This window comes from Aspergillus japonicus (assembly GCF_003184785.1).
Source record: "Aspergillus japonicus CBS 114.51 unplaced genomic scaffold BO86scaffold_5, whole genome shotgun sequence".
NCBI lineage: Eukaryota > Fungi > Ascomycota > Eurotiomycetes > Eurotiales > Aspergillaceae > Aspergillus > Aspergillus japonicus.
Window position 1 is genome coordinate 1,205,102 of NW_020291642.1, and position 17,126 is coordinate 1,222,227.

At 32.1% G+C, this 17,126-nt stretch overlaps 6 protein-coding genes across 6 annotated transcripts; 2 read left to right on the forward strand and 4 right to left on the reverse strand.

The window, feature by feature from the left end:
* Positions 1-155: 155 nt before the first annotated feature.
* Positions 156-1,025, reverse strand: BO86DRAFT_331350 (uncharacterized protein). Its single transcript, XM_025668743.1, has one exon. The coding sequence runs from the start codon at positions 652-654 to the stop codon at positions 367-369; it is 288 nt and encodes a 95-aa protein (XP_025531780.1). The 5' UTR covers positions 655-1,025; the 3' UTR covers positions 156-366.
* Positions 730-957, reverse strand: BO86DRAFT_304417 (CDC26 family anaphase-promoting complex subunit; the record flags this gene model as incomplete). Its single annotated transcript, XM_025667619.1, has 1 exon — positions 730-957. One exon carries the CDS (start codon positions 955-957, stop codon positions 730-732), a length of 228 nt encoding a protein of 75 aa, XP_025531781.1.
* BO86DRAFT_168045 (uncharacterized protein) lies at positions 821-2,447 on the forward strand. The gene is made up of 3 exons (XM_025666482.1): positions 821-1,006; positions 1,115-1,263; positions 1,421-2,447. Exons 1-3 carry the CDS (start codon positions 987-989, stop codon positions 2,347-2,349), a joined length of 1,098 nt encoding a protein of 365 aa, XP_025531782.1. The 5' UTR covers positions 821-986; the 3' UTR covers positions 2,350-2,447.
* Positions 2,448-2,531: 84 nt separating this feature from the next.
* BO86DRAFT_303879 (ribosome-recycling factor) lies at positions 2,532-3,428 on the reverse strand (the record flags this gene model as incomplete). Its single annotated transcript, XM_025667594.1, has 2 exons — positions 2,532-2,879; positions 2,970-3,428. 2 exons carry the CDS (start codon positions 3,426-3,428, stop codon positions 2,532-2,534), a joined length of 807 nt encoding a protein of 268 aa, XP_025531783.1.
* Positions 3,429-3,733: 305 nt separating this feature from the next.
* Positions 3,734-6,300, reverse strand: hscA (putative Hsp70 chaperone (HscA)). Its single transcript, XM_025671269.1, has 7 exons — positions 6,123-6,300; positions 5,977-6,027; positions 5,796-5,922; positions 5,570-5,735; positions 4,810-5,517; positions 4,274-4,754; positions 3,734-4,223 (listed from the first exon to the last, which is right to left on the reverse strand). Exons 1-7 carry the CDS (start codon positions 6,163-6,165, stop codon positions 3,955-3,957), a joined length of 1,845 nt encoding a protein of 614 aa, XP_025531784.1. The 5' UTR covers positions 6,166-6,300; the 3' UTR covers positions 3,734-3,954.
* A 1,812-nt stretch (positions 6,301-8,112) lies between these two features.
* BO86DRAFT_304516 (cyclin-dependent protein kinase regulatory subunit CKS1) lies at positions 8,113-8,631 on the forward strand (the record flags this gene model as incomplete). The annotated part of the gene is made up of 4 exons (XM_025667623.1): positions 8,113-8,216; positions 8,272-8,416; positions 8,485-8,543; positions 8,595-8,631. 4 exons carry the CDS (start codon positions 8,113-8,115, stop codon positions 8,629-8,631), a joined length of 345 nt encoding a protein of 114 aa, XP_025531785.1.
* Between the last annotated feature and the right edge of the window lie 8,495 nt (positions 8,632-17,126).

Genomic DNA, 17,126 nt, shown 5'->3' on the forward strand with positions numbered 1-17,126 from the left:
TTATGAGATTCTTCTTACCTAAAACAGCACCAGGTAATTTCGTGTTCAGCTGCTTCTGCATGCGATTGGTACCTACTGGTTGATTCTCTTGGTTTGGCAGATTACTTATTTCTTCCCTGCGCGTCCTCTTACTTGTCATAAATACTGTCGAGAGTGCTTATTTCACGGCTCTGAATTCTATACCCTCTATACGTACATTTGCACAGTATCATACACAATCATTGGCGACGGAGACAAAGCATATCATTCACACCTTTGGTGATCCGAAACAACATTCTTCATGGGTGTAGAGGCTCTCGTGTCCTGTCCATCCGCAACAATAGCACAACCGGGTTGTTCGGGGCGTTCAATGGCTACTTTTCTTTCTCATTTAAAGTAAATGCAAAACATGATCTTATGTAGATCGGAGATTCTGGACCTTGTGCAAACAGGAAAGCGCAGATATGCTACACCCAGGAAACTCAAATGGAACTTGTCGGCCTGGTCTAAGGCTTTGAGTGGTCCAAGAATAAGCAACGGCGAAAATGAAAGGAAGGTTCTGCGTGGTGGACACTGACCGCGTGACAAGATACAAAGTACACGGGACAATGCGCTTTCTCGAAATACAGATCCCACAGTAAGCCGTTTGAGGAGGGCGAGTGGGATAGATGGCATGCAGACCAGCAACGACCTGCCCAAGGTGCAAGGGAAAATTGGTGAGGCAATTGATATAAAGAAATTTGCAGTTGTTCAATGATGACGAGAAACGCCTATACGTTCGTCACGCGAACGAACTATTCTTGCCTTATCTCCAGGCAAAGGTTTAAGTTCGTCGTTTGGATCAAAGCTGGCAGGATAGGTGTCCGTGGTGTGATTTGTAACTTCGTTGCTTCGAGTCAACTTGCGAAGTCGCGCTTCTTCGAAGGCAGCAAGGTCTTCTGATGTCACGGCTATTGCGGTTGGCTTACGCCGAAGCATTTTGTTAGAAGGCTAGAATCAATCGATGAATGATTTTGATGTTTGGATGGTAAGAATCCCGAAGGAAATGATAGCATGGCGAGGCAATCACAGGCACGTGATCATATAGCATCCGCGGCTTGCAACAAACAATTTTACACTTACCTGAAATTACCAGTGATACATCTTCCTCGCCATCAAAGATGTTTCAATCCCGGATTACGCTTCTACACCAAGGGTGTGCTAAGCTGACTGAAAAGCCTCATGCATTTGTCCGTTGCTTGTCTGCCCTTGACTTCTTGGCCCAGACCAATACACCTCGATCCGGTAAGTCTGCAAATTTTGTGGTGGTGGTGCCGGCCATGGGGCTGCCATTATACCTTCGCTCAGGTTGTGTCGATGAACCTTCGATAACACTCTTGAAGGCTTTTATTTTGACTTGTGCATATATGTATTTCTCACCGTTTGGTCCTAATCATCCTAGGTACTCGAGGAGTCACTACCTCTTCCACCTCGAACTCAAGCGGAGCCCCCCAGGCTCGACCTAGGAGGCCTATCATCCCACCAGCTCGCCTAAATCCCAGAAACACGGGCTCTGATCGGCCTCTTCCTCGAAGAGTTATTGACGCAAGATCCTTAGCCGCTGGTCGAAGCGGTTCTCAGCCCACCAACATCATAAGGGGGCCAAGACTTCGGACTCCTCAGAATGTAACAGCTGCCCGGAGCCGCGGACCGAGACCTCCCACGCAAAAGTTCACAACTAAAGATCGGAGACAACGTCGCACACGCACCCCATCAGATGTCGATACAGATGAGGCGATCGATGAACAAGGAATCAGAGCCGTGTTCGATGAACTTGCAGAGCAAGCAAAGCCCGTCTCCGTTCGTTATGATCCGGAGCCCGTCACCTTGGATTCTCTAAGGGAGACGTGGCCAGCTTTGCCCACCGATGTCGGTGCTCATACAGCTGGAGTTGCTGAGACACTGTCGTCGATCAGCGCCCGCTTCGCCCACGGTTATGTTTCTCCTACAGAAATGGGCAAGCGGCTATTCCAAGGCAGATATGTTCGCTTCTTGGACGAGGAGGAGAAGTCACTTGCTGTAGCAGAGGCAAGGAGGCTGTCTCAAGTACTTGCGGACAAGCTCTCACAGCGAAAAGGCGATCTGGTTGAGCCCAATGAAGTCACGTTCAGCCCAATTGACGAAAAGGATCGAAAGACTCTGATTGAAATGCTCGTTCAGGGTAAATATCCAAAGACCTTAGATGGGCAGTCTGCCCAATTTCCCGTCCTGGATCAAATTGCGACGAACTTGAAAAACAACGGGTCATATCTCACAGCTGGAAAGGATATGCAGTTCTCTGCTAAGGTGGAATCACTTTTGAGCTCTGGCCGTCCTACAAAGCGTCTTTAACCGTCCTCGTTCTTGCTGTACTTCATGTATACTTAGTCATCTATTCTTACATACTTTGCTGTTGCTGATGTGGCTTGGACTTCCGGTTGTAACTCTCGGTGACTGGAAAAGTTGCTGAAAGCCGTAAATGTTCTTGACCTCTGCCCTTGCTGTAGGGAAGAGGCCTGATTGGTAGCTCAGTTTTACGCTCTCTCCATGGCCTTCTTCGCCGTTTCAAATAGTTCTTTCACATCTTTCTGTCCCTTTTCTGAAAGTTTTTCCATCTGTTCCTGTGCCTTTCGCACATCATCCGGTCTAGCAGCCTTCTTTTTCTGCATGTCTTGGAGTCGTTTGTGTACGCCGCCTCTCGAATCCCGCACTGCCGTAACGGCTTTCTCCATCGCTTTCTTAGCCATGATAACTGCCTGCTCCCGGGATTCCTTCGTAGGTGGTGGGATGGGAACATTGAGCTGGAGAGCATTATGAGGATCGGCTTGAGGGGTCAAAGATAGATTAGAGGAAATGATTGCAGAGATAATTGATTTAACGTGCTAGGAATCAAGGTGAATAGGTCAGACTAAGTTCAACAGCAAATCATATAGCATAATTCTGGATAAAAAGCCAAGAGGGAATTGGCATACATCTTCTTCCGCAGCCAAGACTGTAACCATGCGTCCGCCTTTAGGTATCACCTGGGCTAGGTCTCCGAGTCTCAATGTCTCTTTGTTCGCTTTGCTGAGCTGCACCCGCAAGCTCTCGATGGCATATATATCAAACCGTCCACCGCCACGGAGTTTGGAGAGATCATCTTTTAAGCTGGACAAAGCAGCAGAAATGCCATCATGGAGCTGGGATAGGTCATAAGGGTCACCAGAAGCTACTGAGTCTTTAGGGGCTCTATCTTCGGCCGCTGCGCCGGAAGATGATCGTGATTTATCCTTCTTCTTGTGAAGTGAAGTTGAGTTGGAAAACCCGCGATATTCCGGTACGACTGCAAGTTTGTGTTGAGCAGAGAGCCTATGCAAACCGATAAGCGGTGAAGCGATTGGGGTGAGACATCGAGCACCAAAAGTTCTCGAGATTGCTGTAGTCGCACGCATTGCTGTGGCGAATAGGTTTCGATTTGTTTCGCAGAGTGGTTTGGTCTTGACAAAGTCGTCATCACACATGCGAGGTTTTTGCTGAGCTTGAACTTTTGCATGGCTTACTTAAGACTGGACCAGCTGGTGCATACAGTACATATTACATAACATCGGCATCGGGCTAGACCCACTTGGCATGAGTAACATCGAAGGTCTCTTAGGGTCAGAGTGCAACAGTCCTGTGTCGAAGATGCCGAAAGTGCTACACAATTAGTCGTATGTACGCATACTTCTTATCTCTAGTGATGTCACATTGAGGAATCTTTGAACGAGAAAAAATGTACTTTTCATATTTGTCTCCCCAATCATAAATAAACACTCTCAATCCAGAAAGGGTCCGTAGGTAACATAATAGTCTTTGATCTCATGTGTGGCGAAATGATTCTTCACTGAAAATAGCAAGCAAGGGATGGGGGTAACTCGGATGGCAGGCTCCCTGGTCTCAAGATGGGGGATTATTATAGCAGAATGAGGCTCGGAAGAATTAACGAGTAGCCATGGCCTTGGTGATGAGTCTCTTGAGCGCAAGCTCCTTCTTCTTCAAATCCTCGGGGGTGGAATCCTCAATTTCAAGCTGAGCCATGGCATCGCTAAGAGCGGATTCAATCTTCTCCTTGTTGCCACGCTTGAGCTTAAGAGACATGGTGGGATCGGAGACGATTTCTTCAACGCGAGAGATGTAGGACTCGAGCTGTTGGCGAGACTCAAACTTCTTAGTGAAAGCCTCGTCACTAGACTTGAACTTGGCAGCATCTAGACGCGTTGTTAGTAAAAGAGATTATCCGAGCGGCAAAAATTCTTACCATCAATCATCTGCTCAATTTCAGTGGTAGAAAGCTTGCCAACAGCGTTAGAGATAGTGATATTGGCAGTACGGCCAGACGACTTCTCAGTAGCAGTGACCTTAAGGATACCGTTGACATCAACCTCGAAGACAACCTCAAGGGCAGCTTCACCAGCTCTCATGGGAGGGATGGGTGCCAAGGTGAACTCGCCCAAGGAGGTATTGTCAGCACAGTTAGTACGCTCACCCTGGTAAACGGGGAACTGGACGGTGGTTTGGTTGTCAACGACGGTTGTAAAAGTGCGCTTCTTGATGGTAGGGACAGTTTGTCCACGGGCAACGACGGGAGCGAAGATGTTACCCTCCATAGCAACACCAAGAGACAGAGGAACAACGTCGAGCAGCAAAAGATCCTGAGTCTCGGCGGAAGTGGCCTTTCCAGACAGAATTCCAGCTTGCACGGCAGCACCGTAGGCAACAGCTTCATCGGGGTTGATGCTCTGTCAATCATGTCAGTTTATGGTCCGAGAAAAGAGTATCGAGCGGCATGTTTACCTTCTCCAGCTTCTTGCCATCGAAGAAATCGCTGAGAAGCTTCTGGATACGGGGGATACGGGTAGAACCACCGACGAGCACAATCTCGTCGACCTGGCTCTTCTCAAGACCGGAGTCCTTCAAGACCTGCTGAACAGGCTCAAGGGTGCCGGAGAAGGACTTGGCGTTGAGATCTTCGAAACGGGCACGAGTAATGGAGGAGTTGAAGTCCTCGCCATCGAACAGAGAATCGATCTCAACTGTGGTCTGGGTGGCATTGGACAGAGTGCGCTTAGCACGCTCACAGGCGGTTCTCAGGCGGCGGAGGGCTCTAGGGTCACCAGACAGGTCCTTTCCGGTCTTACGCTGGAATTCCTTCTTGAAGAAGTCCAAGAGGTTAGTGTCGAAGTCCTGTCCACCAAGGTGGGTATCTCCAGCAGTGGCCTTGACGGTGAAGACACCTCCCTGGATGTTGAGGAGGGACACATCGAAAGTACCACCACCCAGATCGTAGATGAGGACATTACGCTCCTTCTCAGACTTGCCAGAGCCAAGACCATAAGCGATAGCAGCAGCAGTGGGCTCGTTGATGATACGGAGGACATTGAGGCCAGCAATAGCACCAGCATCCTTGGTAGCCTGACGCTGGTTGTCGTTGAAGTAGGCAGGAACCGTGATAACGGCCTTCTCAACCTTCTTTCCGAGCTTAGTCTCGGCGACTTCCTTCATCTATCTCAGAAGTCAGCAGCCGACCTGACGACTTGGGACAAAAGTCAATTACCTTCATCAGGACCATGGAGGAGATTTCCTGAGGAGTGAAAGTCTTTCTCTCGCCAAGGTACTCGACCTCAACGGCAGGGTTGCCACCTTGGTCGACAACCTTGAAAGGCCACGACTCGATATCCTTCTTCACAATAGGATCCTCAGACCGACGACCAATAAGACGCCTGGGATGCATCAGATTCTGTATGTAACAAAGGAGCCCTCAATGGGTTGAGGACACTCACTTGATATCGAAGATGGTGTTCTCGGGGTTCATGGCGGCCTGGTTCTTGGCGGCCTCACCGATCAACCGTTCCTTGTCGGTGAAAGAAACGAAAGAGGGTGTTGTGTAGCTACCCTGCTCGTTGGCGACTAATGGACTTGTTAAGCATAGCGGCTAACGTCCAGTAACAGGCAAATACATACTGATCTCAACATTGGTGCCTTCATAGTTGGCAACGCAAGAGTAGGTTGTGCCTTATGTTGTTGTCAGCCATGTTCAGAACACATCTGCACGTTGAACAGAAATTTCACATTCGATGGAAGGGAGATGGCAAGGTGAGTTAGCATACCAAGATCGATGCCAATGGCACCTTCGTAAACCTCGTCAGCCATATTTAAGATGTGAGAAACTGATATGGAGGTGGGAGGAATCTAGGTGAAAATTTTGGGGGGGGATTGTTGGAGGGAGAAGGTCTTATAAAAAACGCCCCAGGTGTTGAGGTGGGAGTGATTAAATTTTTATTCTGGAAAGGGAAAGGTAAAAAAAATGGAGGAAAAAAACCCCCACTTTTCCTCTTTTTCTTTGGTTCTCGTTTCCTCCAAGGCTCCAACCCTCCCGCGCCCTCGGCTGAGATGGCTTACTACCTTAGTAACACTTAACCCTTAGTAATCGTTGTCCTTTCGTAACTAAGTCAGTTATGTCAGTAGGTTGGTACGTTAGGTCATCTAACCAGTACCTCAGTCAACACTGACTAGCTACTGAGAATATTCAATAACTTACCTAGCAACCTCTTCCTACCATTTCAGGTATGGCCAGGTGTCAGGCTATGGATCCTTATCCAGTCAGGTGTAGCATACCAGTAAGCCTAGGCCTCAATTCATCCTCTCAGTCCACACATTATATTCCTCGCCGCCGTTAAAGGTAGTAAGCATCTGCCCAGGAGTGTCATCCACCATATATTAACCGCTGTGTTGCTGGCTATTTTGTAGTAAGGATGGTCCCAAGTGAAAGGCTACTGATAACATATTCTGTTTCTATACATGCAATCTTTTTACATATGAAACATATCATGTAAGGGATATATGATAAAGAACTCCAAAACTCACATTGAAGACTTGTTATACATGAGGTTTCAAAGCTTGGTATAGAACTATATAGTACATCTGAACTAGTACATAAGACCTCATATCTTTGAACGTATACACATCCTTGTATATCCGACTGGATACAATTCCTAAGTATGTTACTTCCTCGCAGATAGTCCCTTACTAGACCTAGTCTAGGTCCGACAGTCAATGTTACCTTCTACCCTCAATACACCCTCAAAATCCCCCACAGAATACGATGTGGCGATGGGTAAGATACTTGGGTGGGAGGACAGTGTGTAATCTCTGGGAACTTGCTTCAATTTTTAATTTTGAAGGGCACAAACAAGAACCCTGATCACTGGCATTTGTTATTGTCTAAAAGGCTATCTGACAAGTTTTCCTGTCCTAAAAAGGGTGGGAGGACCATATGACCTCTACTAAAACAACAGAAGATACCAGCTGCGTTTCAAAGGAAAACCCAGACTATCAACTTCACTAGACTGTCCTATATCACCGATATATCTGGTAAACCTAACCCTCCCATGATGAGATCATATGCGTCCTATGGACAAAAGAACCAAGCATTCCATGCTTTCATGGAACCATACATGTGGAAAGAAGAGGTATTGTTCTTATCATGCTGCTTGAGTTGTTGCAGGGTTTCCACTTGAATATCAAATTGGTTACTTGATTGATACTACATAGGTCTTGCGCAATCGACTTGTCACTAGCAAAATCTCATTTTGAGAAATAAGATTCCTAGCACTATCCAATATCCCCGAAAACTTGTGTTATAAATAAGAGGAACGTCAGTGTGTCTTGTTTACCTTAGAGTTTATGACTTATTTGGTAGAGACATCTCCATCCTATATGATTGACACCTCAGGCACTGATATCAAGCTGATAATCCCACTAGCAGTATCCCAAAGAGTTGCAAAGCCACTTGCTTAACTTAAGTCGACCCCGTCCAATCTTCTGTCCCTCGGCCCAAGAACAAATCACAAATCCCGCATGCATATAAGGATTCTACCGCATCTCAGGCCTTTAGAGATATTTTAATCGCACTGTACCTGTGACCAAATCTCGTTTGTTTGTCCCGGTTCTTGCGCCTCCTAACCCGTGAGTCTCCATACAGAACCACAGATTATTTTCTTGTCATGAAATTCAAAGTCTTCACCCACTAACCTTGCTATCTTGTTTATAACTAGAATACTTGTCTGTACTGTGCTACCAACTCATCCACCGTTCCAAATGGATATCGATATGAGCAGAAGAAACAAGAAGCCACGCCTATTACTAGAATCAGAACGTGAGAGACTCGAAGAGTTCATTGACTCTATACACTACTCTGCCAGGTAATGATTTTGACCAGATACATATGGGCTTTTCTCACTTTCACCTGGCCTCTAGATACTCTGATGATCAATTCGAATACCGACATGTCCAACTCCCCAAGAACATGCTGAAAAAGATACCGGCCGACTACTTCGATAGCGCAAAAGGAACTCTAAAATTGCTCTGGGAAGATGAGTGGCGAGCGCTTGGTATTACTCAGGTATGGCTGGTTGACTATGATGCCTATAACAATTTAATAGGTCAAGGTGGCTCTAATCCACTGTACAGAGTTTGGGCTGGGAGCATTACGAAGTACATGAGCCGGAGCCTCACATTTTATTGTTCAAGTGAGTTTCGAACATTCGCCTGTCAATGGTGACTCTGACAGTAACATATAGACGTCCTCTCAACTATCAACCACCGCTGTCCCAGTGAGCAGGAGGAGTACGCGTGAGAACTCTGTCAGGCTTGCCTATGTCAAACATGAGACTGGGCCCCTCCGAAGCGGACTTTTTGTGCGATAAAAAAGAGACTCGTACATGAACATTTAACCAGACAGTTGCTCTACACAAACTGATGCCACGAGCTCGTTCTTCACATGTGATTCCATTTCAGCCCGAGAAGTCACCTCATGTTACATTTCGGCAAGCCATTGCTCCAATTGGGCAGCCGTGAAGCTACTGCCAATTTCCGATTCTTCAGTTCACTGGCCAACAGAGTCAGTATGAAGACCGAGGCGTTTTAGGCTATATGCTGCCCACATTGAACTAAACGGTTGGGGAGATATGGGCTCCAATAACCCGGTTCGACTATACCCCGGATCAGTATTTTGTGGTTGACTTAAAATAGTAATCTATCTGAATACGATCGTACCTTAACCATCAATATGATATCCTCGGTCACATTGTTTCCTGTATCCAATTGCCCTTGGTCCCCAGCTTCGACGCCCACTACCAGGAATTCAAGCATTCTTCGCATCTCCCACCGACACTTGCTGCAATATTTGCCGAGCTTTGATACGCTGTACTGCGTGTTTCGTATATTGTGCGATGTTTCTATGGAAACACACCGATTTTTGGGAATGCAGTGCTGAATTCCCTTGATATTTCGGGGGCTATCTTCAGGGCCGCAGCAGCAGCTTCGTGTGTTTATATTGATGAGGGGTGACAGCGCTGAATATGCTGGCGGAATGCAACTTAAGGTTTGAAATTATAGACTTTTGTATCCATAGGCCTAAGAGCAGATGTAGAAGGTATCAAAGAGCCTCTCGGAGAGTAAGATAAGAGGTATCACTCAGTAGACACCCTCCCAGCAAACATGCTAGAACACAGAGGAAAATTTAGTCTTAATCTATTTATTATCTAATATTTATAATTAGTTTTTATAAAATAAAAAGTTTTTTTTTATATAATACTAATAATATATTTAGATAATAGTTTTTATCAGTAGCTAAAACTTTTAGTATTTTTTTAAACTATTTATTTTTTTTATAGACTATATAAAAAAGCTTTTGTATTTTAGATAAAAATTATAAATTTTACTTATTTTTAAAAGTAATATTTTTTAAATATATATAATAAATACTAGTTTTACTTTAAATATATTTTTTATATTTTTTAAAAAATTTATTATTATTTTTACTTTTTAGTAGGGTTAAAGGGGGTATTAGTAAATAAATAAAATTAATATTTTTTTATTTTAAAACTATTTAGTTTTAGTACAGAGATACTTATTTTTTTTAAAAAAATTTTTTAATTTTTAAATTAGACTGTTAGGCTTAATACTATATTTACTAAATTTATAAAAAATTTTAAGATTAAATTATAATAAAAATTTAAATTGATAAACTTATTAAAAGTTTAATAGTTTTATAAATATAAAATATTTTAAATTATAGTAGTTAGTAATAATTTATATTAGTAATAAATTTTTTTTAGGTTAAAATACTATTTTTTAAAATAATAAATAATAGTAAATAATTTTTTATTATAGATTTTATAGTTATATTTAGTAGAGGTATATTTTTTTTAAAAAAGTATATAATTAAATAAAATACTTTATTATTTTTATACTAAAATAATACTTTTTTTAAAATATAATTAAAAATATTAATTTTAAAAATAATATTTTATATCCAGTTAAACAGTTGCAGAACAGGTATATTAATAAAAATATTTTTAAATTTATTAAAAATTATTTAATATTTAAAAAACTAAATAAAAAAATATTTTTTTATTAAATATATAAGTAGTACTGTTAATTTTAAAAAGTTTTAAATAAAGTACTAGTAGAAGTTGCTAAAGTTTAAAAAAGCCTAAATATTAGTAATATAAATTAAAATAAACTATTTAGCTATAGTTTTAATTTTTTAAAATTTATATAAAACTTATTATAGTTTATAATTAGATTTAAAAACTTAGTTTTAAAAACTATAAACTTATATTTTAATAGTTTAGTATATAGTTTAGCTTTATATAGTTTTTATAGTACTTAGCAGATATATTTAAAATATTTTTTTTAAATATAGCTATAGATTAGAATATTATTAAAATAAGCTGTATAAAATATATTAAAATAGTTTTTTAAAATATTATTAATATATTATCAAAATATAGTAGAGGCTTTAGTAAATCTAAATAATATTATAAATATTTTATATAGTTTTAAATAAATTTAAAATATAATTAGATATTTTTAGCCCTTTTTAATTCTAATATTATTAAAAATACTAATAATATTAATTTTAGTAAAATATTTTATATTCTTTAGATTATTTAGAATTTTTTTATAAGCGGAAGCAGGTAATAGTTTTTTATAAAAATAATATTTAAAATATAATAATTAATAAATTCCTTTTCTAGACTTTTTAATAAACAGTACTAAAAAAGTAATTAAAGATAAGCTAAAATAAATAAAATCTTTTTTTAAATTTTTTAATAGCTATTTTTTTAAATTTATAATTTATTTTAAAATATTTTATATAGTAGACTAAACAGCAGGAATTTTTTTTTAAAATAATAAGATAATTATATTTTTATTATAGGGGTAACTTTTTAGCCTTTTTTTAAAAAAAAAAATTTTTTAAAATTTTTAAACTTTTTAAATAGAATAGGCTTATCTAGTTTAAAAGTAGTTTATAGTACTTTATTAATTTAATTTATTATTATTATAAATATTAAATAATTACAGTATATATAAGTAGTATATATTATTAATAAAATAAAATAAATATTTTTTTTATTAGGGCTTTTAAAAAAGTAATATTTTTAAAGCAGATTTTTATTAGTATATTATATAAAATATAAATTTTTTATAGTTTTAATAAAATATTATAGTATTTTTAATAGTATTAGCTGATAAACTAAATTATATATAAAGTTTAACTAATATAAAAATTATAGGCCTTTAGCTATAAAAAGCTAAAAATAATTAAATAATAGATAAATTAAATAATTAAAAAAATATTTTTTTTATATAGTCATATAGATTTTTAAAATTATTTAAATATAATAGATTATATAGTCTAACTTTTTTTATTAGCTGTTAAATTTAATAATTACTTTATAAATTTTTAAAAAAATATAGTAGTAACTAGTAGATTTTAGTCTAGTTTTTATTTATTATTTTTATATTAAAGCAGCTAGTATTAATTATAGTATATATTAAAAATTCTAAATTTTAAAAATTAAGTATAATAAAAATAATTATTAAATTAGTTTTTAAAAAACTTTTTAATAGGGATTTTTTTAAATACAGCTTTTAAAATAATATATAATTATACTGGGGGGTCGGCCTGTCGGCAGTTTAAAATAAACTTATTTTTTTTAACTATTTATTAAAATTTAAAAAATAAATTTATTTAAATTATATAAAATAATAGAACTAAAAAGCTTAGAATATTTAAAAATAAAACTATTTACTAAAGGCTATTTTTATAAAATAATAGAAAAATAAATAGTATTTTAAAAATAAATAAATATAAAATTCCAGTAATAACAGTTATAATAAATATATATAAAAATTTAAAAATAGCAGATATATAAATACTAACTATAATACTTTAGTATTAGATTTAAAATAATTTTTAATAAAATAGTAGTCTAATTTATAATAAAAATATTTATAGTACTTATAGTATTTGGCCCCCTAGTATAAAAATCTATAATATATAATAAATAAATCTATAAAATTATATTTAAAAATAACAGATCTTTTTAAATTATTTTTATTTTAGAATTTGAACTAGTTTTTTTAAATATATAATACTGGATTAGTAGCAGGTCTTTAAAAATAGTTATTTAATCTAAATTTATAAAAATATTATATATAATAGTTTTTTAAATTTGAAAAAAATATATTAATATAAAATATTTTTTTTAAAAAAGTATTATTTATAAGTAAAGACTTAAGTCTATAATTAATATTCTATTTAAATATTAGTTAAAATTTATTAAAATATATTTTAGCTTTATATATAAGTTTTTATACTTTAGTAAAATAGTTATAAAAGCTCTATTATTTTTTATTAAAAATTAAAAAGTTTATTTTAAATAGTATATTCTTTATTTAGATCTTTAAAAAAGTATTTTTAAAAAATAAAAATATCTAAATAGTTTAAAAAAGTATATTTTTATTTTTAATATAAAGTTATATTTAAATATAAAGTTTTTTTCCAAGGCAGCTAATAATATAAATTTAATAAAAAATAAATATAGTATATTAGTTAATATTAATTTTTATGTTTTCTAAATTTAATTAATAAAATAGTAGAGTTTGGAGCAGTCGTCTTTAAACTTTATTAAAATTAAATAAATATTTAAAAAAAATAAAAATAAAAAATTTAAAAATAATTAATATAATTACTTTTATTAAAGCAGCTGTAGTATTTTTAATAACAGATATAGATTTTAAAATTTATATTAGAATATTTACTATAAAAATAGTAATTCTAATAACTTTAATATATTTAATTTAAATTTAGTTTTATTTTTTAAAAATAATTTTTTAAATAGTATTTATTTTTATAAGCTGGTAGTTTAAATTAGTTTTTTTCTAAATTTATTTTATTTAATAGATAAGTAGTATATGTTTTATAGTAATAATATACTAAATAATAGTAAATATAATTCTAATATTTATAGTATACTAATATAATTTATTATAGTAGTTATATTATTTTTTAAAATATTTATTAATATACTAAATAAAGTCTTCTGAATTATTTAGTATAGCTAAAAATTATAAAATTACTAGTATTTTATTAAAACTATTATTTTTAAAAGTAAAAGCTATATAGTATTAAAAAGTAGATTAATATCTGGTTTTTAATTAGACTAAATAATAAAAATAATAGTATAAACTAAATAATTTTTTATAATTAATTATTTAATATATTTTTTAGCTACTGGATAAGATTATTTTTAAATTTATAAATAAAATATAGCTTAAAAAGCTATAAACAGAATTAAAAGTATACAGGCAGTTAGAAAATTATAAATTATATATAAAATAGTTAAAAAAACAGTTAGATTATTAAAATAAAATAGATTAAATAAATTAAATAGATTAGATAAATTAAATAGATAGAACAGGTAGAATAGGTGTATTAGGTCTGCACTGTGACAATCTACCTTCCAAAGGCTAATTATTCTTAATAGTAGTAAATATAAAAATAGTATATTATTTACTTTATTATCCAAATAGTATACAGTACTCTGCTATTTATTTTTTTAATTATAGATATTAATTTAAGGCTAATTATTTACAACAGCTGTTAATAAATATAAAGATAGATTATATAATTTAATTATAGTTTTTTAATCTAATTATTCAGCTAATTTTAAATAATATTATATTTAATAATATAAACTGCTTTAATAGTTTTATTTTTATTTTTTTAAATAGTTTTAAATTTACTGGCCAGTTTATTACAGTCTGCTGTTATATACTTATAGTCGGCTATAATATAATTATAAACTATAATAATTATTATATTATTTTTAACTACTTATTTAAGTTTTAAAGTTAATACTGTAAGTTTAGCTAAAGTCTTATTTAAATCTACTTTTATTTTTATTAATTACTTAATATACTAATTGTACTTTATATAAATAGTATTGAAGTTTATAGTATAGTAAACTTTATTAAAGTATTATTACAGTTAGTTTTTATTTTTTATAATATATTAAAGCTTAGTTATACTTAGCAGTAGCCTGGTTGTACTTAGCAGTTATTATATTAAAATTTTTAAAGTACTGCTTAAAATCTATATAAGTAGATTTAAGCTTTATAGTATAATACTTTAATCTGTACAATCTTATATTTTTTGAAATTAATAATAATAGATCTGCTTCCGCCGCTGCTGGCTTGAAAAATATTAAGTTTTTTTTAAATTATAAAATTTATTTTAAATTTTAAATTTTTTTTAGGTTTTTTATTAAGATCTGCTGATAATTATCTGATTTTTTTATATATAAGTATAAACTTATTATTAGCAGTGTTATTAGTAATAATAGTACTAGTATTAATATTAATATTAGTATTACCAGCAACAGCAGTACCAGTACTAGAATACTTAGTTTTTAAACTATTAATTTTAGCTTTAAACTTATTGATTTCTTCTTTAAAATTATTAACTTTAGTACTATACTTTCTAAAAAAATCTTAATACTTTTATCTATAGATTTAATCTTTAACTTAGTAAAAAAGGCTTTAGCAGTTTTTACAGTAGTTTTAGTTATAGTAATAATATTTTTTATTATAAAGCTTTTTTTTACACAGCTTAACTAATTTTATTTAAAAAAACTTAATATAGTTTTTTATTTTTATAAATTAGTAAAGCTAATAGTAGACTTTATAAGTAATTTAAAAATCAGCTGCTACTTAGTATTCTATTTTATAAAATTAATATTTAATATTAAGCTTTCTAATTAAAAAGACTCTGTAGGGGTTAATTAGAGAATTATTAATATATTTTAAATATTAATAACTTTAAAAACTATAATTTACTTTTTAAATTAAAAATAAATTATAAGACTAAAAAAAGGTTCTTAAGCTTACACTAGAGTAGATTCTCTAAGCTTAAAAACAGAATAAAAAACTATAATAAAAAATATTTATATAGTAATAAAAAGTTGTAGAAATAGTCTATATTTTAATTTAATTTTATAATAAAAAAGTTTAGCTAATTCTTTTATATAAATTATATATAATACAGCTAAAAAATAGTTTATTTTTATAAAATAGTTTATCATTATAAGAATTAAATTTATCGAATAATTTTAATAGGATAATTCTAGTAGTTTTATAATAAAGTCTATAGTTATTTTATTTTATAGCTATAATAAAATTAGTAGGTGTCACAGTACAGATCTGATGCACCTGTTCCGCCTGTTCTATCTGTTTAATTTATCTAACCTATTTAACCTGTTTAAAAATACAGCAAAGTCTATAATAAATTTATTATTATATAAAATTATTTTAAATTCTAACTAAATATTAATATTAAATATATTTATAGTAATAATATACTAGAATACCAGCTGCTTATAATTTACTACTAAAAATAAAATATTATTTAAAATTCTATACTATATTACTAGTCTAATTTTAATTTAATTACTAAAATTAAAAATAGATATTTTATTAAGCTGTATATTTTAGTTATAGCTAATAATTAATTACTTTACTATTTTTAAAACTATATAGTCTTTACTATTAACTATATTTAAAATAGATATATATATAACTTTGTTAAAGAAATATTATATAAAGCCTTATATAGTATACAGCTAAATATTTTCTACTAAAAAGCTTTAAATTATTACTACTGGTATTTAACTTTTAAAAAAATATATAATAAATTAAAAGATTATATATAAAAAGGCTGCTTTATTAACTATTTTAAATTAGTTTATAAAATCTATAATATTAAGATTTACTAAATTATTTATATTTATAATATTATATTTAATAAATAACTAATTTTATAAATATTATATATAGTATTTATATATATTTTTAATTCTATATATAGTAGTACTGCTAATATAAAGTATATTAAATAAAATAATTTATATTACTAGTTTTTTTTACTATACTTTTTTAATATTAAAAGTTTTTTTAGACTAATTTTTCTACTAATTTAATTTTTAAAAATATAAATAGTACTGTAGATTTTAATTAGCTTATTAAATATAAATAAACTAATATACTACTACTACTACTAAATAAAAATAATATTATATATAATACAGCTGCAATACTGTCTTCTACTATTAAAAATAATATTTTAAATAATAAACTAATAATTATAAATTTTTTAATTATTAATAATATTTTTTTATACTAGTATTTTTAAAAACTATACTGCAGCTGTTATATTACTTAACTTATATTTATAAGCTGTTTTATATACTATTTAAATTACTATAGTTATATATTATTAATATAAATAATAATTTAAATCTTTATATTAATATTTCTTTTAATTTATTTATTAAAAATTATTTTATTTTTATTTTATTTTTTAATACTGCAGCTATACAGCCTACCAAAAATCTATCTAAATATAAAAAATTTTTTATTATAAAAAAATTAATATTATAAAATATTAGCTATACTTTTATTAGCTATATTAATACTATAGCCTATATTAAAGCCTTAAAATAGTATAAAATAGCCTATTAAAAAATACAGTAATAGATTAAATAAAATATTTTTTATATTATACTATATTTATATAAATACAGACTTCTGCCTTTTAAATAGAAATAAAAATTTAAATATAATAGTATATATAAAATATATCTTATTATTAAAGGCTTTTGTTAGTATACTAAAAAAAACTATTAAATAAAAAAAATCTATACTATAGTTATAAAAAGTATTAGTTTTAAAATCTTTATTACTTTTACTGCTATACTTAGCTG